The sequence below is a fragment of the Bos taurus genome, chromosome 3 (genome assembly GCF_002263795.3).
Source record: "Bos taurus isolate L1 Dominette 01449 registration number 42190680 breed Hereford chromosome 3, ARS-UCD2.0, whole genome shotgun sequence".
NCBI classification, from domain to species: Eukaryota; Metazoa; Chordata; class Mammalia; order Artiodactyla; family Bovidae; genus Bos; species Bos taurus.
This window is the reverse complement of record NC_037330.1, coordinates 100,126,650-100,153,886: the sequence shown is the minus strand read 5'-3', so window position 1 is coordinate 100,153,886 and position 27,237 is coordinate 100,126,650. Positions and strand designations below refer to the sequence as shown.

Genomic DNA, 27,237 nt, shown 5'->3' with positions numbered 1-27,237 from the left:
AAATTTTATTGAGTATGGTTGGTTTACAATGTTGTGTTAGTTTCTGCTCTACAGCAAAGTGAATCAGTTATACATATACATATACATATACATATACATATACATATACATATACCCCGCAGAAGGCAATGGCAACCCACTCCAGTACTCTCGCCTGGAAAATCCCATGGATGGAGGAGCCTGGTGGGCTGAAGTCCATGGGGTCGCTAAGAGTCGGACACGACTGAGCGACTTCACTTTCACTTTTCATTTTCATGCATTGGATAAGGAAATGGCAACCCACTCCAGTGTTCTTGCCTGGAGAATCCCAGGGACGGGGGAGCCTGGTGGGCTACTGTCTATGGGGTCACACAGGGTTGGACATGACTGAAGCGACTTAGCAGTAGCATACATATACCCACTCTTGTTAAGATTCTTTTCACATAAAGGTCATTACAGATTATTGTGTAGAGTTACCTGTGCTATGGACTTCCTAGGTGGCGCCAGTGGTAAAGAACCCACCTGCCAATGCAGGAGACTAAGAGACCTGGGTTCAATCCCTGGGTCAGGAAGATCCCCTGGAGAAGGGCATAGCAACCCACTCCCATATTCTTGCCTGGAGAATCCCGTGGATAGAGGAGCCTGGTGGGCTATACTTGTGCTATATGGTAGGTTCTTATTTGTTATCTATTTTATATATTGTTGTTGTTCTTCAGTTGCTAAGTTGTGTCCGACTCTTTGCAACCCCATGGACTGTAGCACGCCAGGCTTCTCTGTCCATCACTATCTCCCTGAGTTTCCTCAAACTCATGTCCTTTGAGGCAGTGATGCCATCCAACCATCTCATCCTTCTCCTCAGTTTTTGTTGCCCCCTTCTCCTCAATTTTTCCCAGCATCAGGGTCTTTTCCAATGAGTCAGCTCTCCACATCAGGTGGCCAAAGTATTGGAGCTTCAGCATCAGTCCTTCCTATGAATATTCAGGGTTGATTTCCTTTAGGATTGACTGGTTTGATCTTGCAGTCCAAGGGACTTCCAAGAGTCTTCTCCAGCCCCACAGTTCCAAAGCGTCAATTCCTCAGCGCTCAGCCTTCTTTATGGTCCAACTCTCACATCCATACATAACTACTGGAAAAAAACATAACTTTGACATTTTATGTATAGTAGTATATATATGTCAGTGCCGGTCTCCCAATTTATCCCTCTCTCTTCTTTACCCCCTAGTAAGCATAAGATTGTTTTCTATATATGTGATCCTATTAGGTGCCCCTACTTTTTTTTTTTCCTTTGCCACACTGTGCAGTATGCAGGATCGTGGTTTGCTGACCAGAAATCAAGCCTGTTCTCCCTGCAGTGGAAGTGCAGAGTCTTGACCACTAGACTATCAGGGAAGTCTCTAGGTACCTTTACTCTTGAGTCGACTTGGACTCTTTCCCGGACCTTCAACCTGACGCCCGAGTGTCACACACTTCCTTGATCAGTGTTTTATAACTATTGCTCTGTAGTGAAGATTGTTTAGCCATAAAAGTGAACTGGAGATTTTGTCTCTGTGAAAGCCCTCAGGGCTTGTCGTTTTAGTAACTGTTGACTGAACGTTCAGCTGAGCAAAACCTTGGCTTGCTCTTTTGGCTCCTAGTAGTCATCCTTGGACAGGCGCCTTGTCGTAGAGACTCTGAGGTGGTACAAACTGATGTAGGTGCTCTGAGAGGTAATGACTGATCCAGGTAGCAGGAACTCAGTAGCCCCACAGCTGCAGAAGATAAATATTATTTGTTAAGCTCCTTTAGGAGGGCCTCTTGTAGCAGCTTCACTTTCATGCCCCTGGATGCTACAGGAGGAGGGGCCCCTGCTTATCCTGATTGCCCCAGGGACTAGGGTCCCTTTTCTGGTCTTGATAGATAGGATGCTCAGTCACTTCAGTTGTGTCCGACTCCCCACAATCCCATGGACTTCAGCCTGCCAGGCTCCTCCGTCCATGGGATTCTCCAGGCAAGAACACTGGAATGGGTTGCCATTTCCTTCTCCAGATAGATAGGATAGGCTGGGGATTAGAGAGTCTTTCTACTGAGGAACTAGTATACTAGGGGAAGAGTTAGAGAACACAAATAATTTTCACGATGATTCTAGGCACAGAAGAATTGATTTTCATGGTATGTCTTCAGAATAAATTCCTAGAATTGGGCATGCTGAGTTGAAGAATAAATGCATACGTAGTTTTATAATTTTTAGACTTCATTCTTTTTAATGGCTGAATTAAAAAGAATGTGTTGTGTGTTTATTTTCTCTTTATCCATTCATCCATTCAGTATCTTATAATTTTATTTATAAAACATGTACATTTTTTCCTATTCAACTATTTTTTACTTTTGCAAGTTTTGATTCATTAATTTTTTATGCTATTTATGTATATTTCTGATGGTCTAAAACATTCTATATTTGCAAGTCTTTTTTTTAGATTTCTATTAATTGATTTTTAACCTCTGGAAATTCATCTTCCCATTTTTTATTTTATTGGTTGGCTTTCTTAGCATTAGATTTTTTCAAGTGTTTTGGTTATTATTGTGACTGGTCATTTATTTTCTTTGTAGTTATTGCTCACATATGCAAGTCTGACCGTTTCATGTATTTCCATCTTATCCTCAGCTTCTTGAGTCTTTTTTTTTTTAACTTTCATTGGCCAGAGCTTCTGGTATTAGGTTCAGAAGTAGCAAGGAGGATAGGCACCCTTTTGTTTAGTTTTTGTTTTTTCCTTTGACCTTAAAAGAAATGTATCTTAAGTTTCTCTTTTGAGTATAATAATTTTCTTCTAAGTTTAGAGTAGAGATCCTTTATAAAATTAAGAAAATTTCTTAAATTTTTCTTTAAAACTTTCTTTGAGCTTTTCTTTAAATCCTGTTAAACTTTATCAAATACCTTTTCTCTCTTTTCTCTCCAAAATGTTTCTGCATTTCAAATATACAATGTTAAAAATCATATTTGCTAGTATTACTGATCAGAATCAGTAATACTGATCTGAAAAGTCATCAGAAAAGTCTAAATATTGGAAAGCTGTCAAACTCCTGACATAAGTTCAAAATTATGATTTTTACTTAAAAGGTTGGATTTTATCATTGGCAATAAATACTGTCAGTTGTTTCTTAAAATAATAGGCTTATTTTGTTCATGTCAAGAAACTCTTTGCAAAAACTTAAGTCTGAATTACTGTGAAATGGTGTTCATGAAAAAAGTGGCTCACAACTGAACCAACAGCACAAGTATCTTCTTTAAGGCACTCATTGTACTTTGATAATTCAGCAGTAAGTAGTGTTTTATGCATACTTCTTACTGTATCACACAGAGTATTTAAGAAATAGTCAAGATTTAATAAAATTAGTAATTTTTATTGTTTTGACAAGTACATTCTGAGTCAGTCTAGTTTAAGATTTTTTTTTTAAACTGCAAGTGAGTGGTGGTGAAAAATACTGAGAACATTTTAGTTTCATTTATGCTGAGGTGCCAGAAGTTTTACCCACTATTGGTGTTGCGGTATTACTCAGAATTAAAACATATATGCTTATAAAGGAAATGAATCTACAATTTTCATAGGGTATTGTTATTCATCTTTGAATTAAAGTTATACTGATGTCATAAAACAACTTAGGCAGCTTTCCAACTTATTCAGTTTTCTAGTACAAGTTTATAATAAGCCAAGGATTACTTGTTGCTTCTAAGTTTGTTAATTATCTCCTGTAGAGAGCTACTTGGCTTGTGGTGGGAGTCATGTGGTGATGCACAATACATTCTGTAATGGAAGGTTATATAAAATTCAGTGCCAGTTTATGGAAACCAGTCTTTAATTCTGCCCTGGAGAACTCAATAAGGGCTTAAGAGAGAAGGAAATTTCTTGAGTGGGAAGAGAATAATTAACATATACTTGTCAGGTAGACATTTGAAACAAGGGTAGGAGGAGAAGCAATAGATGTGCATGGGAGTGGAGACATAATGGCATGGGCCTGTTTAGTATTGCGGTGTAGACCATCTAGAGGGTGGATTTGTGGGGAGGTGATGATGAGTAGAACAGATCGGCAGGGGGTTGGCCATATCATGAAGGGCAGTGAATGGCATGCTAATAACTAATTTAGGTATTTATTTATTTAACTGTGACAGTTGTCAGAGAATTTTGAGCAGAGGGGTGAGATGATCACTTGCTAGTTTCCTTTAAACTATGATGGCCTAGGATAGAACCATGGTTGTACCAATTAAAATGCAGTGTAATTATTGTGATTACATTACTGATTGCTGCAAATTTCTTTTCCTACCCCAACTATCCCTTTCTTCTTCACTTAACATATGTGAAAACCACTGTCATTTTAAATTTAATTTTTATTTTGTTGAAGTAATCTATGGACCTAATTTCAAAAGCCATTGACTTCTTTAAGGCTTATAAGAGAAAACTAAATATTCTGTTATCCCACTCTTACCATCCTTGATTTTTGCTTCTCAAAAATAAGCACTTTAAATTATTTCATCTAAAAACAAAAAAAGAAAAAACCAAACAAAAAATAATTTCATCTATAATCAATTCAATTATGACTTCATAACTGTTACCCTAGTTGAGTCATTGTATGCAGTGATTATGTTTATTTTACAATTTTTGTTTTCTTGAGGGTAATAATTACCTCACTTTTGCCTTGCTTTATATTTTCTGCAGAAGTCATTTGCTCATCCCTGCATTTTCCATCAGAAGGTAAAATGCAGGAGGTTACACTCGATGATCTAATCCTCCCTCTCACCCTCCCCGCTGCGTCATCACTCCTAGAACCCTCTCATCTTCCGCTCCAGTCTAGGCTGACTGTTTTCGAGTCTTCTTGCGTAGCTGGCATCATGGTATTACCAGTACCTCTTTCCACTGTGAAGTCTAATACATTCCTGTGATTTTCTGCCTTCCTCTTAGTCATATCATTCATTTTAGTAGAGCATAGACACCCAGATTCTTTTTTTTTTTTAAAAGATACCTCTTATAAATGGTATCATATTATAATTATCTTTGTCTGGGATGAAATCCATGTCCCCTGTATCGCCAGGAGGATTCTTGTCCACTGTATCACCAACAAAGTCCCAGATTCTTTTTTTAAAAGGCACCTATGTTCAGTAAATGTTGCCTGAGCTCTTTTCCTTCACATATCTAATTTTCTTCAGCTGCAAGCCTCTGAAGGCCAGTGTTTGATTACATTCATTCCAGCACTCGGCCCAGAACCTTGCGATTAATTATCACTAAAAACGACTGGGATATTGAGGTTTGATTACTGAAAGTTGGGGCTCGGCTCTACGAGTGGCCACTGTATCCATGACTGCCTCATAGAAACAGAATTGTGTTCTGATCTTCTCTATTACGGAAACTTGGGCGCAGGCCAGACAGCTGGGCCATTTATTGAGGGAGGAGGCAGGAAAGAAGGGTTGTTACTAATTCAGGGTTTAACCTGGATATTGAACAAACATATGGAGTGACTGCAAGATATTTTGTGATTCCCTTTAACCACTAACTCTCAAAGAAACTGATCTGAAAATGTAACCTGGTAGTGGGCTTCTTATTTGGTACTTTTAAAGAAATTTGGAAGCATGGGAACTAGTAAAGGCAAACCAAATATACCACAGCTTCCCAGATACTATGTAATCAGGGATAGCGCAAGACAACTTCATTTACCAAGGCCCATATTTGTAGTAGAAGTGTACTCCATTCAAAGAAAAAATATCTCTAGTCTCATTGGCCACTTTCCTTTGATCACCAAGACATGCAGTGCTCTAAGAATGCATTACAGGACCGTTCTCTCCCATTCATTAGTCATCCAAACAATAATATCTCTGTGTTTCAGGTTCCTTATCTGTATAAATAGGGTTATAGTAGTACCTACTTCATCAGAGAAGGCAATGGCACCCCACTCCAGTACTCTTGCCTGGAAAATCCCATGGGCGGAGGAGCCTGGTAGGCTGCAGTCCATGGGGTCGCTAGGAGTTAGACATGACTAAGCGACTTCACTTTCCCTTTTCCCTTTCATGCATTGGAGAAGGAAATGGCAACCTACTCCAGTGTTCTTGCTTGGAGAATCCCAGGGACGGGGGAGCCTGGTGGGCTGCCGTCTATGGGGTCGCATAGAGTTGGACATGACTGAAGTGACTTAGCAGCAGCAGCAGTACCTACTTCATAGGATGTGAGATACTACATACAGTGCTTTCAACAGTGCCCAGTTAGCACTTAGTAAATACTAGTTATTATGATTATTATTTTAAATGCATAGCTAAATTCAGTAGAATGTGAGGAAAAGCCCAAGAGACCTCAATCTAAGAATGAAAACAACACCTAACAGTGGAAACCAGTGTTGGAACTTCCAAGAAACAGGGCCAGGGAGGAAGCTGTGCTGTGTTATATTAGTCCTGAGATCTTTAGGGGAAAGAGGGTGAGGCCTTGGGCTTGTTTAGGATAGGGAGACTCTAAGTTAGGGTAGAATTAAGACCTCATGTATAATTAGGATTCTTCAAGGGCTTTACCCTTAGTGTAGGAATGGACTGGGAAAAATTTTGTCCACTGACATGGAGAGATGAAATGAAGTTCTTTAATCTCATCTGGGTTTTAAATAGGTTCTTAATAAGAAAGAAGAAAAAGTCTCTTTGAGAATTTTAAACTATAAACCTTTATTCAACTGAATTTGGGACCTAGAGTTTATACCATATGTTTAGTCTTAAGAGCTGATTCCAGGCTGTAAAGAGTTCTGACAGGTCTGTCCAAAACAAATTCAAAGAGATTTTAAAGACATACCTTCAAATCAGGTAGCACAATATTCCCGTGAAGCCACACTAATGGTGAGTTTATAGTACAAAATGATAGACTGTACAAGGAAGCAGGCCACTGTAAGTGAAATCAATAGAAAAAAGGAACAGTAAGATTAGGTCCCTATGAACTTAAAAGTGGCATTATGAATAAAAACCATAGAATAAGTAAATTTAAAGCGAATAACAATGTAAATGGAGATAAAAATGAGAGAACAAAAAATATTTAATTTTAAAAGATCAGGCAAATTTCCAAAAAATGCTAATTAGAATTTAAGGAATTAAATACAGTGCAACATTGAATTTGAAAACTCAGTAGTCAGGTCATATAGTAGAGCTGTAGACAAAGCTAGAAAAATTTTATCTAAAATGCAGCACAGAGATGGAAAAGGTATAAAATATGAATGAGAACTAAGAAATATGGAGGATACAATAACAAGGTCCAATATAGAAAATAGAGAAATGGGGAAAAGGCAGTATTTAGAGATAATGACTGAGACCAGAATTGATTAGAAACCAAAACAACATCATGGAGCACAAAAGGTATAAATAAATCTCCATCTAGATACACTGCAGTAAAATTTCAGAACCAAAAACAGAGGTCTTAAAAGAACTAGAGAACCCTTAAGAATTCACAAAAGCTAAAGGTGCTCCTATGAATGAGTTCAGCAAGGACATTTACCTAAGGAAATTGAAAACATAATGTACACACAAACACACAGCTATTCATAACAACATCATTTAAAATAGCTATAAAGTAGAAACCACCCAAGTGTCCATCAGTTTATGAATGGATGAATTAAATGTTTGTATATTCTTCACACAACAGAGTATTATTCAGTCATGAAAAGAAATGAAGTACGGACAAATACTTCATTGTGGATGAAACGTGCTAAGTAGAAGAAGCCAGAGTCAAGGCCACATGACATATGATTCCGTTCATGTGAGATATCTAGAACAGGTGGAATCCATAGAGACAGAAGTTCTTTGGTGGTTGCCTGGGAAGAGGGGTAGGAAAGATGGGAATGGCGAGTGACTGCTTTATGGTACAGGGGTTCTTTTGGAATAATGAGAATGTGCTGGAATTAGCAGTGGTGGCTGCACACTGGTGAGTGTATTAAAAACTACTGAATTGTACATTTTCAAAGGTTGAATTCTGTGATATGTGTAAATAAGTAAGTGAAAGTCGCTCAGTCATGTCCGACTTTGTGCGACCCTATGGACTATATAGTCCATGGAATTTTCCAGGCAAGAATACTGGAGTTGGTAGCCGTTCCCTTCTCCAGGGGATCTTCCCAACCCAGGGATTAAAACAGATCTCCTGCATTGCAGGTGGATTCTTTATCAGCTGAGCCACCAGGGAAGCTGTGAGATGTGAATTATATCTAAAAAAAATTTTGATTTAAAAGAAAGCAGAGAGAAAAGAAAAATTAACTACAAAGGAACAACAGTCCTGAGAGCAAGCTTCTCAGCAGCAATAACAGGAGCCATAAGACAATGGACCATCTTTAAGGTATTGAGAAAAAAGGTACTCTCGACAAGAGGTTGTAGAATTCCATACTTGTGGAAGTCATTGAGAAAACTAAAGCCATCTTCAGACAGTGACATTGAGAAGGTTTATCAATATTAGATTTTCAGTGAAATAATTGTGAAGAAAAGAAGAAAGAAGAAAGTTGTGAAATCCAGGAGGGAATGCTGACCAAAGAAACTGGAAATATGAGTAAATCAATGCAAGCAGTTACTGTATGAAACAGTAATTACTAATTTGGTATTGTAAAAGCAAGATAGACCGGAAGCACTGGACCAAATAACATGTATATTAGAAGGGGCAAGGAGAACTGGAGTTAAGCTATCCTTAGACCTAAGACTTAGACTCCTGTTGAGACAAGAATGCCTATTAAAAGTTTAGTAACAATAACTGTGTATAAAAAATGTATTATTTCCAAACCAGTAGAGTAGGAGTTAAAAAATACTTTATTAATCCAAGGAGAGCTGCCATCCCCCAAAAAGGCAAAATAAGGGGGATTCTTGGGGCAGGTCACAGTGTTGCACAGGGAAATGTGGAAGGTGACATTGGAGGAGGTAAGGGGTATTTGCCATGGTGTAAGTGGAGGAAGGGCTTTCCAAGTGGAGGGAACAGTTGGTGCAGTGGTCCAAGTAGCTTGGTGTCTCCATGTGAAGTTAGCAGCCTTTGCGAGGTTTTGGGCAAATGGATGAAATCGTCTGATGTATGTTTTAAAAGGATCACAGTGTCTGCTTGTGTTGAGAACAGACTGGCAATAGGAGACAGGAGTAAATTAGAGAGACTAGTTAGGAAGCTGTTGAAATAATCCAGGCAGAAGACAAATAGTGGATTTATCTCCAAGCAGCAACCTTTGTTGACTGAGAGAACATGCATTTTCTCCTGCTCTATCTTCTTGGGACTTCCCTGGTAGCTCAGCTGGTAAAGAATCTGCCTGCAGTGCAGGAGATCTGGGTTCGATCCCTGGGTTGGGAAGATCCCCTGGAGAAGGGAACAGCTACCCACTCTAGTATTCTGGCCTGGAGAATTTCATGGACTGTATAGTCCATGGGGTCGCAAAGAGTCAGGCACGACTGAGCAACTTGTACTTTACTAGCTTCTCAGTCTTTACAGGGACATCATCCTAGTTGTTACTCTGAAATAGCACCTGAAAGTACATGACCTTAAATGGTTCCAGATTCTTGTCTATCTTATTGATCACAGTTAATGAAGCAGAAGTGGTCTTTTCCACACTCTTAATTCAGAAAGGAAATAGCCATGTAGTAGTCAATTCATTACCAAGTACTTAGATCCCTAGCAGCAGCTGGACTTCTGAAACTGAGAGGCTGGAGATTAGAGGCACTGAGGGGTCCGCAACCATGTATCCTACTGTATATTCCTTCAAACTGGGAAACAGACTTCCTAAATATTTGATTTGAGTACCTGCTAGTTGCTGAGGGAAGGGATTTTTGAAGGCTGGGAGGTCTCCAAATATGGTCACAGTTCAGCAGTTTCACAGAGCTTGCACAGGGTGCCTTAGTACTTGCTCCCACTATCCATGGTGGGGTGACCATGGTGAAGCAAGTAGTAAGATAAAGTACCAGACCTTGCTGTGAGTGACCAAGTGACTGGCATGGTAGTGGGCAGCAGTCTGGCTTAACTCAGTCCTTGCAATGGGCAGCAGAGCATCAGCTCAGGGGCTTCCAGGTTGCCTTCCATCAGCTGAGAGTTGGTGTGGCTGACTCTGTAAACATCCGGTACCTTAATCTTCTGGAATGGAAAAATGAAGACCCGCCCTTTATCATCTAGGATCCTGGGGAAGTGGCCAGTGCTTGTTGAAATGGAAAAATTAGGCAGTTCTTGCTTTGGATCTCAGCTGAGTCATGACATCCGTACCAGGGTGTCTGACCTTTTTTTTTTTTTCTTCCCCTGGCAGCTGTTGCAGATTTGCCAAGTGAGATTATATGTACCTTCATAAAAAGGCGTGTGGCCTAGAAATGTGATCTTTAGTGTTTTGAATCTAATTCAAATTTTAATAAGACCATGACAAATGAAATGAGAATCAGTTGTCTGTCCCTGCCATTTCTAGAGATCTTTGTTTTCATACAAGAGAAGTTTGGACATAGTTTGGATATACCTTACATATATCAGGTGTATAAGTGTCCTCTTCTATTATAATTCTTGTAACAAATTATACTCATCCATTCATCCACTTAACAGATTTATTGAGAGTCCGCCATGTGCCAGGCAGAGTTCTCAGCACTGCAAAATATAGCAATAAACAAAGCCTGTGCAGACTGATCTCACAGAGCTTAAGGATTCTAAGACAGCAAACAGAATGAATGAGAAATGCATAGTATGTTACATAATGGCAAGTGCTATTGAGGAAAATATATCAGGAAAGGAGGAGAAGAGTATTTGGGAGGGTGGATGTTACCATTTTAAATAGAATGGTCAAAGGAAAATCCATTCAGAAGACTGAACTTGAGCAAGACCTGAAAGAGGAGGGAGCAAGTCATGAGGGAAACGGGCAAAGGAAGCCTCCTTTGGGAAAGCCCTGAGGCAGTGGTACACTTGGCATGTTCTAAGAGAAGTGAGGAGGCCCACGTGGCTGAAGTAGAGTGAGCATGAGGGACAGAGGTAATGGAGATCCAGGCCATGTACAGCTTGTCGGCCATTGTAAGAACATTGGCTTTTACTCTCCCTGAGACAGAGTTTTAAGCAGAAAAGTGACTTTGATGTTATTTACATTAAAAAGTATATAGCTTTATTGAAGTGTGGTTGAAATATAACAGGCTGTACATATTTAAAATGTACAATTTGGGACTTCCCAGGTGGACCACTGGTTGAGAATCCACCTTGTAGTGTAGGGGACATGGATTTGACTCCTGGTCTGGGAACTAAGATCCCACATGCCATGGAGCAGCTAAGCCCATGCACCACAGCTACTGAGCTTGCATGCTCTGGAACCTGTGTGCCACAATTAGAGAGCCTGTGCACCTCAGTGAAAGATCCCACATAATGCAAATAAGATTCTGCTTGCCCCAACTAAGACCCGATGTAGCCAAATAAATAATAAATACAAATGAATGGTGCAGTTTGATGGATCTTGATATATGTATGCGTCTCTGAAACCATTTGTACAATAATCATTCAAGACAATAAACGTATCTGCAGCTCCTGAATGTCCTTATGCCTCATTATAATACGTCCCCTGCCTCTGGTCAGGAAGCCTGTTATCTGTTGTCTGTCCGTATAGGTTAATGTTTTCTTGAATTTTATATAAATGGAATTGTTCAGTATGTACTCTTTTATGTCTGGCTTCTTGATTTCAGCATAATTATTTTGAGATTCATTTATTGTGTGTATCAATAGCTCATACATTTTTATTGCTGAGTAGTAGTCCATTTTTTGGATATATTATGATTTGTTTATCTGTTAGTGAACATTTGAGGTGATTTCCAGGTTTTTGGCTGTCACAGGTAATAAACAGCATATGGTCAGGTCCTGCTCTTTTATCCAATCTATCAGTCTTTGTTTTAGCTGAATATATATTTAGAACATTTGCATTTTATGAGATTATTAATGTAATTGATGAAAGTGAAAGAGGAGAGTGAAAAAATTGCCTAATGCTCAGCATTCAGAAAACTAAGATCATGGCATCTGGTCCCATCACTTCATGGCAAATAGATGGGGAAACAGTGGCTGACTTTATTTTTCTGGGCTCCAAAATCACTGCAGATGCTGATTGCAGCCATGAAATTAAAAGATGCTTACTCCTTGAAAGGAAAGTTATGACCAACTTAGCATATTAAAAAGCAGAGACACTACTTTGTCCACAAAGGTCCGTCTAGTCAAGGCTATGGTTTTTCCAGTGGTCATGTATGGATGTGAGAGTTGGACTGTGAAGAAAGCTGAATGCTGAAGAATTGATGGTTTTGAACTGTTGGTGTTGGAGAAGACTCTTGAGCGTCCCTTGGACTGCAAGGGGATCCAACCAGTCCATCCTAAAGGAGATCAGTCCTGGGTGTTCATTGGAAGGACTGATGTTGAAGCTGAAACTCCAATACTTTGGCCACCTGATGTGAAGAGCTGACTCATTTGAAAAGACTTCTGATGCTGGGAAAGATTGAGGGCAGGAGGAGAAGGGGACAACAGAGGATGAGATGGTTGGATGGCATCACTGACTCAATGGACATAGGTTTGGGTGGACTCCGGGAGTTGATGACGGACAGGGAGGCCTGATGTGCTGCGGTTCATGGGGTCGCAAAGAGTCGGACACGACTGAGCGACTGAACTGAATGTAACTGGATTTAAATCTGTCCTCTTGCTTATCATTTTCTGTTTAGCCCAGCTATACTTGTTCTTTTTCTGCCTTCCTTTAAGTAAGTAAGTAAGTGTTAGTCTCTCAGTCATGCCTGACTCTTTGTGACCCCATGGACTGCAGCCCACCAGGCTCTTCTGTCCATGAGATTTTCCAGACAAGAATACTGGAGTGGGTTGCCATTTCCTTCTCCAGAGGATCTTCCCAACCCAGGGATCGAACCCGGGTCTCCTGCACTGCAGGCAGATTCTTTACCTACTGAGCTACTGTGAGTCCATTTTATTTCCTTTATTGGCTTATTAACTATCCGTTCAGTTCAGTTCAGTTGCTCAGTCATGTCTGACTCTTTCCAACCCTATGGACTGCAGCTTGCCAGGCTTCCCTGTCTATCACCAACTCCTGGAGCTTTCTCAAACTCATGTTCATCAAGTTGGTGATGCCATCCTCTGTTGTCCCCTCCTCCTCCTGCCTTCAATCTTTCCCTGCATCAGGGTCTTTTCCAATGAGTCGGTTTTTCTCATCAGGTGGCCAAAGTTTTGGAGCTTCAGCATCAGTCCTTCCAACAAATATTCAGGGTTGATTTCCTTTAGGATGGACTGGTTGGACCACACCAGTGGACCAACACCACACTTTAAAAGCTTTAATTCTTCAGTGCTCAGCTTTATGATCCAACTCTCACATCCATAGTTGGCTCCTGAAAAAAACCATAGCTTTGACTATATGACCTTTGTTGGCAAAGTAGTGTCTCTGCTTTTTAATATGCTGTCGGTTTGTTTTTCTTCCAAGGAGCAAGCGTCTTTTAATTTCATAGCTGCAGTCACCATCTGCAGTGATTTTGGAGCCCAAGAAATTTTAGGAGCCTGACTTCTATACTTTATTTTTCTTTTGCACTACTTGCGTTAGTGTTTAAAATGTAAAATTTTAACTTCTAGTTTATCTTGCTGCTGCTGCTGCTGCTAAGTCACTTCAGTCGTATCCGATTCTGTTCAACCTCATAGATGGCAGCCCACCATCTCTGGGATTCTCCAGGCAAGAACACTGGAGTGGGTTGCCATTTCCTTCTCCAATGCATGAAAGTGAAAAGTAAAAGTGAAGTCGCTCAGTCGTGTCCAACTCTTTGCAACCCCATGGACTGCAGCCTACCAGGCTCCTCTGTCCATGGGATTTTCCAGACAAGAGTACTGGAGTAGGGTGCCATTGCCTTCTCTGCTAGTTTATCTTAAGGTAGTATTATACCACTTCATACTTAATGTAAGAGCTTCATAGTAGTATACTTCCATTCTCCCCTCCCAGCCTTGCTGATATGGCTATTCTGTATGCATTTTATATCTACATATGTTGCAACCTAGACAGCATATTAAAAAGCAGAGACATCACTTTGCTGACAAAGGTCCAAATACTCAAAGCTATGGTTTTTCCAGTAGTCATGTATGGATGTGAGAGTTGGACCATAAAGAAGACTGAGCACTAAAGAACTGATGCTTTCAAATTTTGGTGCTGGAGAAGACTCTTGAGAGTCCCTTGGACTGCAAGGAGATCCAACCAGTCAATCCTAAAGAAAATCAACCCTGAATATTCATTGGAAGGACTGATGCTGAAGCTAAAGCTCTAATACTTTGGCCACCTGATGTGAAGAGCCAACTCATCGGAAAAGACCCTGATGCCAGGAAAGATTGAAGGCAGGAGGAGAAAGGGGCGACAGAGAATGAGACGGTTGTATGGCATCACTAACTCGATGGACATAAGTTTGAGCAACTCCAGGAGATAGTGAAGGACAGGGAAGCCTGGCGTGCTGTAGTCCATGGGGTCACAAAGAGTCTGACACAACTGAGCAACTGAACAACAGCAATGAACAACAGTGTTGTAAACCCCACAGTAAATTATTGTGTTTCCATTAAAATTCAAGAAGAGTTTTGGGTTTTTTTGTTTGTGTTTTGGCTGTGCCCAGAGGCTTTTGGGAATCTTAGTTTCTCAATCAGGGATTGAACCTGTGCCTCTTGCAGTGGAAGCGCAGAATCCTAACCACTGGACTGCCAGGGAAGTCTCAAGAAGAGATTTTAAAAATAAAAAAAGAAAAATGGTTTATGTTTATCATTTTTGGTGCTTTTCTTTGTGTAGATACAGATTTCCATCTAGTATAATGTTCCTTCTGCCTGAAGGACTTTCTTTAACACTTATTATAGTGCAGATCTGTTGATAAGGGGATATTTCAGCTTTTGTGTGTCTGAAAAGTCTTTATTTGGACTACCTTTTTTGAAAGATATTTTCACTTGGTATTGAATTCTAGATTCAGTGCTTTAAGACATTTCTTCACTGTCTTCTGGCTTGCATCTTTTTCCAAGCAGAATTTTGTTGTCATTGTTATCTTTATTCTTTTGTGTTATGTAATTTTTATATCTGGCAGCTCTTAAGATTTTATCATCAATTTTAAGTAATTTGATTGTGATATGCTTTGGATACTTTTCTTCATGTTTCTTGTGCTTGGGGTTCATTGAGCCAGTTAGATCTGTGAGTTTATAATTTTCAAATTTGGAGAATTTTCAGCAGTTATTTCTGCAGATATTTTTTCTGTTTCTCCCTTTCAGGGACTAATGACACAGTGCTTGGCAGCAGTTATTGCACAGCTCCCTGGTGCTCTTTCCATTTAAAAGTTCCCTTTTCTCTGGCACTGAAACATGTATATTACCATATGTAAAATAGATGACCAGTGCAAGTTCAATGCATGAAGCAGGGCGCTCAGAGCCCGTGCTCTGGGACAACCCAGAAGGATGGGGTGGGGAGGAAAGTGGAGGGGGAGTTCAGAATGAGGGGGACACATGTACACCCTTGACTGATTCATGTCGATGTATGGCAAAACCCACCACAATATTGTAAAGTAATTAGCCTCCAATGAAAATAAATAAATTTTAAAAATGAAAAAAGTTCTCTTTTTTTTTGTTTCATTTTGCATAGTTTTTTTTTCTCACTGTATCTAGGATGGCACATCTTTCTTCTGCAGTGCTTTATCTTCTGTTAATGCCATCCTGTTTAATTTTCATCTTAGACTATTAATCTCTGAAAGTCCTATTTGGATTTTTAAAAGTATCATCCATAATCTCTCCTTAATATGCTACACTTTCCTGTGCCTCACTGAAAATATAGGGGCTTCCCCGTTGATCCAGTGGTTAAGAATCCGCCTCCAATGCAAGGGATGAGGGTTCAATTCCTGGTCAGGAAACTAAGATCCCATTTGCTGCGTGGCAGTTAAACCCGCACATCACAACTAGAGAGAATTCTGCATGTCCCAACGAAGATCCACACAGCTAAAAATAAATAAATTTTTATAAAGGAAAAAAAAAGGATGTTTAGAAAATATGGAATATAGTTATAATGATTTTATTATTTCTCTTCTACTAATTCTGTGTGTGCCATCTCTGGATCTGTTATTTCTACTCTCCCCCACTCCCCTACACCACATCATGGGTCATATTTCCTCCTTTTTTCCATGCCTAGTAATTTTTATTGTGTACCAATTACTGATTTTGACTTTGTTTGACAGAGTGTGTTTTTTTTGTTTTTTTTTTTGTTTTTTGCTTCTTTCAATATTATTTTTGAGCCTTATTCTGGGACACAGTTAAATTACTTGGAAATAATTTGGTCTTTTAAGGATTGCTTTTAAGCTTTGTTAGGTAGGACCAGGTCAGCATTTGGGACTAATTTTTCGTTGCTAGTGTCTTGTGAATAACCAGGTTTTCCCCCTCTGTCTGGTGGAAACACAAACTGTTCCCAACCCTGTTTGAGTACCAGGGAGTGATTCCACCTGCTCTTTTTCTTAAGAAGTTTCCTCCACCCCCAGGTTCTGTGCAGGCCATCTTCTCCCTGTGCTGTTGTGGGCATGTCTTTCCAGGTAGTAAGCCCAGGCAATTGTAGGACTCACCTTGTTTGTTTCCCTTCTCTTTAAGTGATCACTGTCCTACATTGCTTGTTGTCTAATGTCTGAAAACTGTTTCATTTTTTCATCCTGCTTGGAAGAATAAAAGAGAATTCACGCAAAACCACATTCGAGCTCATGGTTCTATGGAATGGGTAGAATTGAGTAAGTTAAAGAGGGAGGGCATACCTGTTGAAGAAGGTGCTGTGAGCCCTAGTACAGGAGACCTTGGGTGTCTTTCTGCTCAAGATCCCCTCGGTCCAAATAAGCTTTCTAAGGGTTAATGTGATTTCATATGTACATTCCATAAAGTATGACAAACCTAGACAGAGTATTAAAAACCAGAGATGACATTTTGCCAGCAAAGGTCTGTCTAGTCAAAGCTATGGTTGAACTGAACTGAACTGATAGTTAATAAGCCAGTAAAGGAAATAAAATGGACTCACAGTAGCTTTGACCAGAAGGGGCACTTGGGGACTTTCTGGGGTAATAGAATCACTGTCTTTTGTTTTGGATGTGTTATATAAATGGGTACAGTTGTCAGGGCTCATTGAACAGAACACCTAATTGAATATAAATTGAATCCCAATTTGTTTTTTAGAAGAGGAAGTTATAACTGTTGAATGATGTTGAGAGGTTACATAAGACAAGGATTGAGAATTGACTGTTGTTAGTGATGACCTTCGGAGAAGGCAATGGCACCCCACTCCAGTACTCTTGCCTGGAAAATCCCATGCACGGAGGAGCCTGGTATGCTGCAGTCCATGGGGTCGGTAAGAGTTGGGCACGACTGAGCGACTTCACTTTTACTTTTCACTTTCATGCATTGGAGAAATGGCAACCCACTCTAGTATTCTTGCCTGGAGAATCCCAGGGACAGAGGAGCCTAGCGAGCTGCCATCTATGGGGTTGCACAGAGTCGGACACGACTGAAGCGACTTAGCAGCAGTGATGACCTTGATAATAGGCAACAAAGATGTTGATTATCTAGTCTAGAGTGGGTTAAATAGAGAATAGAAGGGCCTTCCTTTGTGGCTCAGTGGTAAAGGAGTCACTTCCCAATATGGGAGATGAGTTCGATCCCTAATCAGGGAGGATCCCACATGCCTCAGAGCAACTAAGACCATGCTCTGCAACAAGAGAGGCCACGGCAATGAGAAGCCCACGTACCACAGCTGGAGAGTGCCCCTCCTCCACAACTGGAGAAAAACCTGTGCAGCAACAAAGACCCAGCACAGCCAAAAATAATTTAAAAAAAAAAAGAGAGATAATAGGAAATGAGATAGGATAACAAGTACAGAATCCCTACATGGACTTTTTCCTAAACAGGGGAGCAAAGTTGGGAGAGGTCTATGAAAGTTTTTATTCTAATTTTCTTGATATGTAAGAAATTACAGCATGTTTTTATGATGATGAGAATGACCCAGTAGGATGTAGAAGTTTGTGTTATAGGAGAAGGAAGACAGTGGAGGTACAGACTTCTTGAATAGCGAGTCAGGGAGTTGACTTTCATAGCAACATGGTCTTCTGCTGTTGTTGATGGGAAAGTCAGTATAGTATATGTATACAGATTCAGGCTGATAGATTTAAAAAAAAATTATTTATTTTTGACTGAATCAGAGCTTAGCTGAGACATTCAGGATCTTTTGTTGTGACACACGGGCTCTAGCTGTGGCATGTGGACTCCAGAGCACACAGGCTCAGTAGTTATGGCACATGGGCTTAGTTGCCCCACAGTGTGTGGGGATCTTAGTTGCCTGACCAGGGATCAAACTTGCGTCCCCTGCACTGGAAGGCGGATTCTTAACTACTGGACCACCAGGAAATTCTCCAGGCTAGTAAGATTTGGGGGAGCAGAAATATGTAGTACTTCTTTTTGTTTTGATTCTTTTTACCCCTAGTTGAATAAAAAGCCAAGTCAGCAGATGAGGATAGGATTTGGGGAACTGAAGAAGTACTGGAGGTTTGGGGAGAAGATGTGAATTAGTCTTGAGTTGTGAGTTGTCTTGGAGAGAGAGTGCGTTACCTAAGTAGATGTAGTATGGATCCACTTGATATTTATCATCATAAACATAAAGAAACCCCAGCCAGCATGATTTTGGATTTTTCTTCATTCACCATCGGCCGCCCAAGTGCAGTTGCAAAATAGATGGAAAGTTGGGTTTAAAAGGATTGGAATTTTCACCAGGACTGTGGTGTCCTAGGGGATAACAAGGTTTCAGTTAGAGCCAGAATTGAAACTGAATGTTGAGAAAATAAGCTAAGGTTATAGTTTGCTGATGACAGACTGAGTTCAGGGAGGCATGGTGTAAGCTTTCTTTCTTTCTTTTTTTAAGATTAAGGAGTAGAGGGAGACTGTGTCAAATTAGAGATGGAAGGCTTGGGCCTTTGGTGGTAATTGGGGGTAATAAGGGCATGTGAGATGTGATCGGATGATTCCTGATGGTTTCTTAGGGACAGGTTTGTGTCATTTCTAATCATAATCTCTTGAGATTGATCACAATCCTTCCAGCGATTCCTTATCACATTTCCAATAGTTCTTTACAGCAGTCTGGCAGCCCCACAGAGTCTGGCTGCAGTCTATACCCATAGCTTCTATACCCTACTTTTTTCCTTGTCATTTTCCCCTCCTGCCACCTACTTGAGTTCTTTGCTGTTTCTTAAACATTCTGTCTCTTTCTTCATATCACTGTTTACTGCCATTTGAGGACAGAGATTTTCTTTTGTTCTCTACGGCTTCCCTTGCACCTGGAATGGTGCCTGATGTGCAGTTAATGTTCAGTAAATATTTGTGTGAAAGAAAATCAAAGTGAAGTCCCTCAGTCGTGTCCAACTCTTTGCGACCCCATGGACTGTAGCCTGCCAGGCTCCTCCATCCATAGGATTTTCCAGGCCAGAGTACTGGAGTGGGGTGCCATTTCCTTCTCCAGGGGATCTTCCCGACCCAGGGATTGAACCCACGCCTCCCACATTGTGGGCAGACGCTTTACCATCTGAGCCACCAGGGAAGCTCTAAATATTTGTTTCGATGAATATAAATGACCAGGCTTCTTTAATGCCTTTAAAAGATGGGCTAGCTTTCAAATAAATTTACTTACACTTTACAGTAACAGGTTGAGTATGAAATGACTTTTCAACATGATTTGACTTTCTCCAAGCACAAGAAAAATCCTCAGGCATTAAAATGTAAAGGAAAGCCAACTTTGTAGAAGGAACCCAGCCCTGCTCTGAAATTTATGTTGAAATGAGACTATTAATTGATTAAGCAATTTTTCAAAGATAAATTTCATAGATTTAATCATTTCATTTTTATGGCAAGAACATTAATTTTTATGAGAGATGAGAATATTTATGGCTTGTGTTTTTTGTTTTCTGAATCAAACTTGCAGTGGTCACTCTTCATTACATACCATTTAGTGCATGGTTATTACATTTAGGGAACTCCTTGGATATTTATTTGCTTAGGAAGCAAAAGCTGCACATTGGAAAGGTGCCGTGACAATACAAGAAAGAGTCAAGACAGTGACAAAAGTTATTGCAAGATGGAACACAATGAATTATGAAGACTCACTGTGCAAACAGTAATTGGTAACCCAGTTCCAAGTATTACACTGCTCGGCTCATGAAATGATGTGACTTTGTCTCTCGATAGCCACTCAAGCTCTATGGGCCCATGATGCAACCCTGTTATAACTGACACTTGTGTTTTCATTGCAGCTGTCGGACAAGTAACCGCAAGAGTTTGATTGTGACCTCTAGTACGTCACCTACACTGCCACGGCCACACTCACCACTCCATGGCCACACAGGTGAGTGCTTAAAGATTAAGAAAAGTGGAATCAAAGAGTGGTCACAGATGCCCGATTTCTTTCCTCTTCTCTCTGTGTGAGGTTCATCATGTTACGATATATTTTTTCTTCACTTGGCTGACTGAAGCAGACAGAACTCACGGGCATGCTTTCTGTGGGAGAGTATGTTCAGTCTGTTTTTGACTCTTAGTTATTTCTTGCCTTGACCTGTCAATATTCCTTTTGGTCTTATGCATGTCTTGGGTCCACCACCCCTGTTCTGGTGTGTTGAGAGTGTGTTATGACTCCGGTCATCTGGGACCATGTGATGAGGCCTCCATTAACATTTTGTCCTACCTTGCCCAAGATTTAGGGCTCACACAGATGGTTTTCTGCCTCATAGGACTCCTAATAACTTGCCCTCTGTTAGAACAGAAGTCAACAGTAGTGAGAGAACTGTTTGTTTCATGTTGACATTTACTTCAGTTCCAGTATGTGGAATCATTGATCTCAGGCATTCATCTGGAATATGGACTCTTCTAGGCAGTATAAGGATTGATGTACTTGCATCTGACTAAAGAATATATAAAAATTATGAGGCAGAAGACCTCATTGGAGTTAGCCATGTGTTTTAGTCTAGACATGTATTCTTAAATCCCAGGGGAGTCAGACCAGGGGACTCAGCTTTGTGGAAGGAGTTGTTGCTCTGCTACACTGTTCACTGCTATGCTGTTTACAGTAGAAGTTCCAGACCTAGGGATAATGGAAATAGAGCAGGCTTGGATCCATAGGAAGCCATTGCTGCCTGGATTTGATAATCTACAAGCCTTGTCTTTGGGCAATAAAAAGGTACCAAAGTAGTGAAACAGTATAGCATTAAACCAAATAAGACAGGTCTGTTCCATTTGAGTTTGTCTACTTGCTTATAGTTTAGTGTGTCTTTGGAGAGTGACTCTGAGGATGAATGAGGAATAGTTGTTTGAGCACCCTAAGAATCGAGTGATTCTGAAGCTGATCTGTGTCCTTGAGATAAGGGTCTCACTTTATCAGACTCACTCAGACCCAGCTATTCAGTGTGCTCATGACCCTCTTCCAAGAATCAGTAGAATTCTCAAATACTGTACTAACTCTAATATGAGAAGACACCAGCAAGAGCATGGGGAGACCCAGGGAACTAGACCTACTTGGCTTTTAAAGCCAGATTTCTCATTGTGCATAGGGACTTTTCCCTCAGAATGAACTGGGCTAGGTGTTAGCTCAGATAGTGCATTCTAACCATGAACTTTGTAAAAACTCAGCATATATCTGACTTGGACTTTTCATCATGTAGAAATTAATTTAGCACTTGCAAACCTTGAACATAGTATCACAACTGTAATGTGAACGCCAGGCAGTAATCACTACTTGCAGCTTCTCTCTGATATGATTATCTCTTTATTTAGATTGCTGACAGAATTTAGGACTAGATTTTTCCCTACTCAGAGACTTTGATCGAGAACATCACCTGGCCTTTTCAGCCTGTCTGGGTCTGCGGGCTCTAGCTTTATGTTAATACATATAACATGCTTGCTGCTGCTGCTAAGTCGCTTCAGTCGTGTCCGACTCTGTGCGACTCCATAGACGGCAGCCGACCAGGCTCCCCAGTACTCCATAAATGTTAGCTATCATCATCATCGCTCTTAAATACTGCAGAAAATCTAAGTAGGCCTCAGATCCGGGAGGAAGAACTGATGTAAAAGCCCAGTTCATGACTGTGGACTCTGCATTTAACCAAATGTAGAGAAAGATCAAACTTCATATCGGATTAATTCTAAAATCTTATACATCCTGATATTTGGATCCACAGAATATTCTAAGACTCTTTATTTTCACTTTAAAGTCTGGAATATGTTGAATAGTATGGGGTCTGTTGATTTGAAAGTAGGTTCATTTCATACAGTTTAGTTCAATATTAAATATTTACTAGGTGACAGAGGATGAGATGGTTGGATGGCATCACTGACATGAGTTTGACCAAACTCAGGGACATAGTGAAGCTGGCTTGCTACAGTTCATGGGGTCACAAACAGTTGGACATGACTTAGAAACTGAACAACAACAGCATATATAACTAGATTATAACTATAGTAAGGTCAATTAAGTAGGCACTTAGCCATTCTGGGAGTGGAACCTTTCTAGTTCATTGTGATTTTTTTTTCTTTTAAGTAATAAACCTGTTTTAGAGCAGTTTTAGATTCATGGTAAAACTGAGTGGATTGTACAGAGTTCCCATATACCCTATCCCCACACACGTAACCACCTTCAGCACCATCAATATCCAGCACCAGATTAGTACATTGGTTACAACTGTTGAACCTGCATTGTCACATTATTATTACCCAAAACCCGTAGTTTACATTAGGGTTCACTCTTCGTGTGCATTATATGAGTTTATTTATTTATTTATTTATTTTTATATGAGTTTTGACAAATGTATAGTGACATGTATCTATCATTGTAGTATCATGCAGAGTAGTTTTACTGCCCTAAAATCCTCTGTGTCCCATCTGTTCATCACTCTGTACCCCAGCTCCTGATATCCACTAATCTTTTCACTGTCTCCATAGTTTTGCCTTTTCCAAAATGTCATGTAATTGGAATCATACGGTATGTAGCCTCTTCAGATTGGTTCATTTCTCTTCAGTTCAGTTCAGGTCAGTCGCTCAGTCATGTCCGACTCTTTGCGACCCCATCAATCGCAGCACGCCAGGTCTCCCTGTCCATCACCATCTCCCGGAGTTCACTCAGACTCACGTCCATTGAGTCAGTGATGCCATCCAGCCATCTCATCCTCTGTTGTCCCCTTCTCCTCCTGCCCCCAATCCCTCCCAGCATCAGAGTCTTTTCCAGTGAGTCAGCTCTTAGCATGAGGTGGCCAAAGTACTGGAGTTTCAGCTTTAGCATCATTCCTTCCAAAGAAATCCCAGGGCTGATCTCTTTCAGAATGGACTGGTTGGATCTCCTTGCAGTCCAAGGGACTCTCAAGAGTCTTCTCCAACACCACAGTTCAAAAACATCAATTCTTCGGTGCTCAGCCTTCTTCACAGTCCAACTGTCACATCCATACATGACCACAGGAAAAACCATAGCCTTGACTAGATGGACCTTTATTGGCAAAGTAATGTCTCTGCTTTTGAATATGCTATCTAGGTTGGTCATAACTTTCCTTCCAAGGAGTAAGCGTCTTTTAATTTCATGGCCACAGTCACCATCTGCAGTGATTTTGGAGCCCCCAAAAAATAAAGTCTGACACTGTTTCCACTGTTTCCCCATCTATTTCCCATGAATAATATGCATTTAGCTTTCTTCCATATCTTATCATGGTTTGACAGCTCATTTCTTTTTAGTGCTGAATAATAATATTCCATTGTCTGGATATACCACTCTCACTCACAGGTTTTCATGTGTACATAAATTTTCAGTTCATTTGGTTAAATACCAAGGAGGGTGATTGCTAGATTGTATGGTTAGGGATAGTTTTATAAAGTGGCTGAACCATTTTGACATTCCCACCAGCAACAAATGAGAATTTTAGTTGCTCTACAGAAACTTTCCAACTTTCGGTATTGTCAGTGTTTTTTAATTTGGCCATTCTAATCCATTTATAATAGTACCTTGTTGTTTCAATTTGCGTATCCCTAGTGATACATGGTCGGAGAAGGCGATGGCACCCACTCCAGTACTCTTGCCTGGAAAATCCCATGGATGGAGGAGCCTAGTAGGCTGTAGTTCATGGAGTCGCGAAGAGTCGGACACAACTGAGCGACTTCACTTTCACTTTTCCCTTTCATGCATTGGAGAAGGAAATGGCAACCCACTCCGGTGTTCTTGCCTGGAGAATCCCAGGGACGGTGGGGGAGCCTCGTGGGCTGCCATCTCTGGGGTTGCACAGAGTCAGACACGACTGAAGCGACTTAGCAGCAGCAGCAGTGATACATGGTATTGAGGATTTTTTCATATGCTTACTTGCCGTCTATGTATCTTCATTGATGATGTGTCTGTTCACATCTTTTGCCTGCTTTTCAATCAGGTTGTTTATTTTCTTATTGTTGAGTTTTAAGTGTTTTTTTTGTATGTTTTGGATAACAGTCCTTTATCCAAAGGACTGTTGCAAGTATTAATATTTGTAGCTTGCTTTCTCCTCTTGGAGAGTAGAAGTTTTTCATTTTACCCTAGACCAGCTTATCAATTATTTCTTTCATGGATTGTACATCTGGTATTGCATCTAAAATGTCATTGTCCTGTCTCAGGTCATCAAGGTGTTGTCCTACATTATATTCTAGGAGTGTGGTTTTGTGTCTTATGATTAGGTCTGTGATCCATTTTGAATTAATTTTTATCAAGATTTGCATCTATTCTTTTTTTTCAGGTGGCTGTCCAGTCATTATAGCACTGTTTGTTAGGAAGAATGTCTTTTTTCTATTGTATTACTTTTGCTCCTTTGTCAAGCATTAGTTAATTACATTTTCCTGGGCCTGTTTCTGGCTCTATTCTATTCAATTAATCTATTTGTTCTTCCTCTAACATCACACAGTTTTGACCACTGTAGCTTTAGAGTAGGTCTTGAGTTTGGTAATATCAGTCTTCCAACTCTGTTCTTCTTCAGTATTGAGTTGGATATTCTGGATCTTTTGCCTCTGCATATAACTTTAGAATCAGTTTCTCCATCCATAAAATAATTTGCTGAGACTTTGATTGTGTTTGTATTGAATCTACAGATCAAGTTGGGAAGAACTGACATCTTGACAGTGTTGAGTCTTCCTATCCGTGAATGTGGAAACTCTCTACATTTAAGTAGTTCTTCTTTGATATCTTTCATCTGAGTTTTTAAATTTTCCTCATGTAGATCTTGTACATTTATAACTTGTTAGATTTATACCTAATTATTTCATTTTGGGGGTGCTAATGTGATTGGTAATATTTTTAATTTCAAATTCCACTTGTTCATTGATGGTATAAAGTGTTGACTTTTGTACATTAACCTTGTATCCTGCAACTTTGATACAATCATTTACTTGTTTCAGAAGGATTTTTGTTGATTTTTTCCCCCAGATTTTCTTCACAGGCCGTTATGTCATCTGCGAACAAAGACAGTTTATATACTTTCTTCCTTCCCAATCTGTATACTTTTTAATTCCTTTTTTTAGCTTACTATATTAGCTGGAACTTCCAGTATGATGTTGAAAAGCAGTGGTGAGAAGGTATAGGCACGCCATTTTTCTGATTTTGGCAGAAAAGCCTGAAGTTTCTTATCATTAAGTATCAGTGTTAGCTGTACTTTTTTGTAGATGTTCTTTATCAAATTGAGGAACTTCCCTTCAATTCCTAATTTATTGAAAGATTTTTTTATAGATGGATTTTAGACTTTGTCAAATGCTTTTTCTGATCTGTTGATACAATCATTTGATTTTGTTCCTTTAGCTATTGGTATAATGGTTTACATTAATTGCTTTTCAAATATTGAACTAGCCTTGCATACCTAGGATTAAAACCCTCTTAGTTATGGTGTATAATTCTTTTTATGCATTGTTGGATTGGATTTGTTAATATTTTGCAGAGGATTTTATTTCCATGTTCATGAGAGATACTGGTCTTTAGTGTTCTTTTCTTATAATGTCTTTGCCTGGTTTTGGTGTTTGGGTAACGATGGCCTCATAGAATAAGTTAGAAAGTATTCCCTCCACTTGTGTCTTCTTGAAAAGATTGTGGAGAATTGGTATAATTTCTTTTTGAATGTTTGATGGAATTCACAAGTGAACCTATCTGGGACCCGCTGCTTTTGGTTTTAGAAGATTACTAATTATTGATTAAATTTTTAATAGATATAAGCCTATCCAGATTGTCTGTTTTTTCTTGTGTGAGATTTGGCAGGTTTTGTCTTTAAGTCATTGGTGTATTTAAATCTGGGTATCAAATTTGTGGGCATAGAGTTGTGCATAATATTCCTTTCTTATCCTCTTAATGGCCATGGAATCTGTAGTAATACAGCATCTGTTCTGATGTTAGTGACTTGTGTCTTCTCTATTTTTTCCCTTAGTTAGCCTGGTTAGAGGCATGTCCATTTTGTGGATCTTATCAAAGAACCAGTTTTTGGTTTTGTTGATTTTCTCTATTGATTTCCTGTTTCCAATTTCATTGATTTCTGCTCCAGTATTTTTTCTTTTCATCTGCTTATGTTAAATTTAATTTGCTCTTTTTCTGGCTTCTTAAGGTGGAGGCTGAGGTGATTAATCTTAAATCTTCCTTGATTAATTAATTAATCAAGATTCAATTTTTTTTTTTTTTTGGCTACAGCACGCAGCATGGGCATGTAGGATTTTAGTTCTCTAACCAGAGATTGAATGCATGCTCCCTGCATTGGAAACATGGAATCTTGATCACTGGACTGCCAGAGAAGTCCCAAAATTCAATTTTTAAAGGTTATACTCCATTTACAGTTACTATGAAATATTGTCTATATTACCCCGTGTTGTACAATACATCCTTGTAGCATATCTTTTTTTTTTTAATTCAGCCACATCATGCATCATAAGGGGTTTTAATTCCCCTACCAGGGATCAAACCCATGTTCCCTGCAGTGGAGGCCCAGAGTCTTAACCACGGATTGCCAGGGAAATCCCTCTTGTAGCCTGTCTTATTTCCAGTAGTATGTACCTCACGCTCCCTTGCCCCATTGCCCAAACTTGATAAGTTGTATTTTCATTTTTATGTACTTAAAAATACTTTAAATTTTCTGTTGAGATTTCTTCTTTGACCTATGTGTTATTTTGAACTGTGTTGTTTAATCTTCAAATATTTGGGGGTTTTCCCAATTGTCTTTCTGTTTATTGATTATTTAGTTTAATTCTGCTGTGATCTGAAAGCAGATGGGTGAATTCTCTTCAATTAAATTTA

At 39.7% G+C, this 27,237-nt stretch overlaps 1 protein-coding gene across 9 annotated transcripts in view; it reads left to right on the top strand.

Annotated features, from left to right (window-relative positions):
- The window catches only part of MAST2 (microtubule associated serine/threonine kinase 2), a 207,067-nt gene that overhangs the window by 124,464 nt on the left and 55,366 nt on the right, over positions 1 to 27,237 (top strand). For all 9 annotated transcript variants that reach the window (XM_005204882.4, XM_003585907.5, XM_005204881.4 and 6 more), the window contains one exon: positions 20,234 to 20,325. In XM_005204882.4, the coding sequence (XP_005204939.2) occupies positions 20,234 to 20,325 (92 nt within the window). The remainder of the gene's footprint in view (positions 1 to 20,233; positions 20,326 to 27,237) is intronic.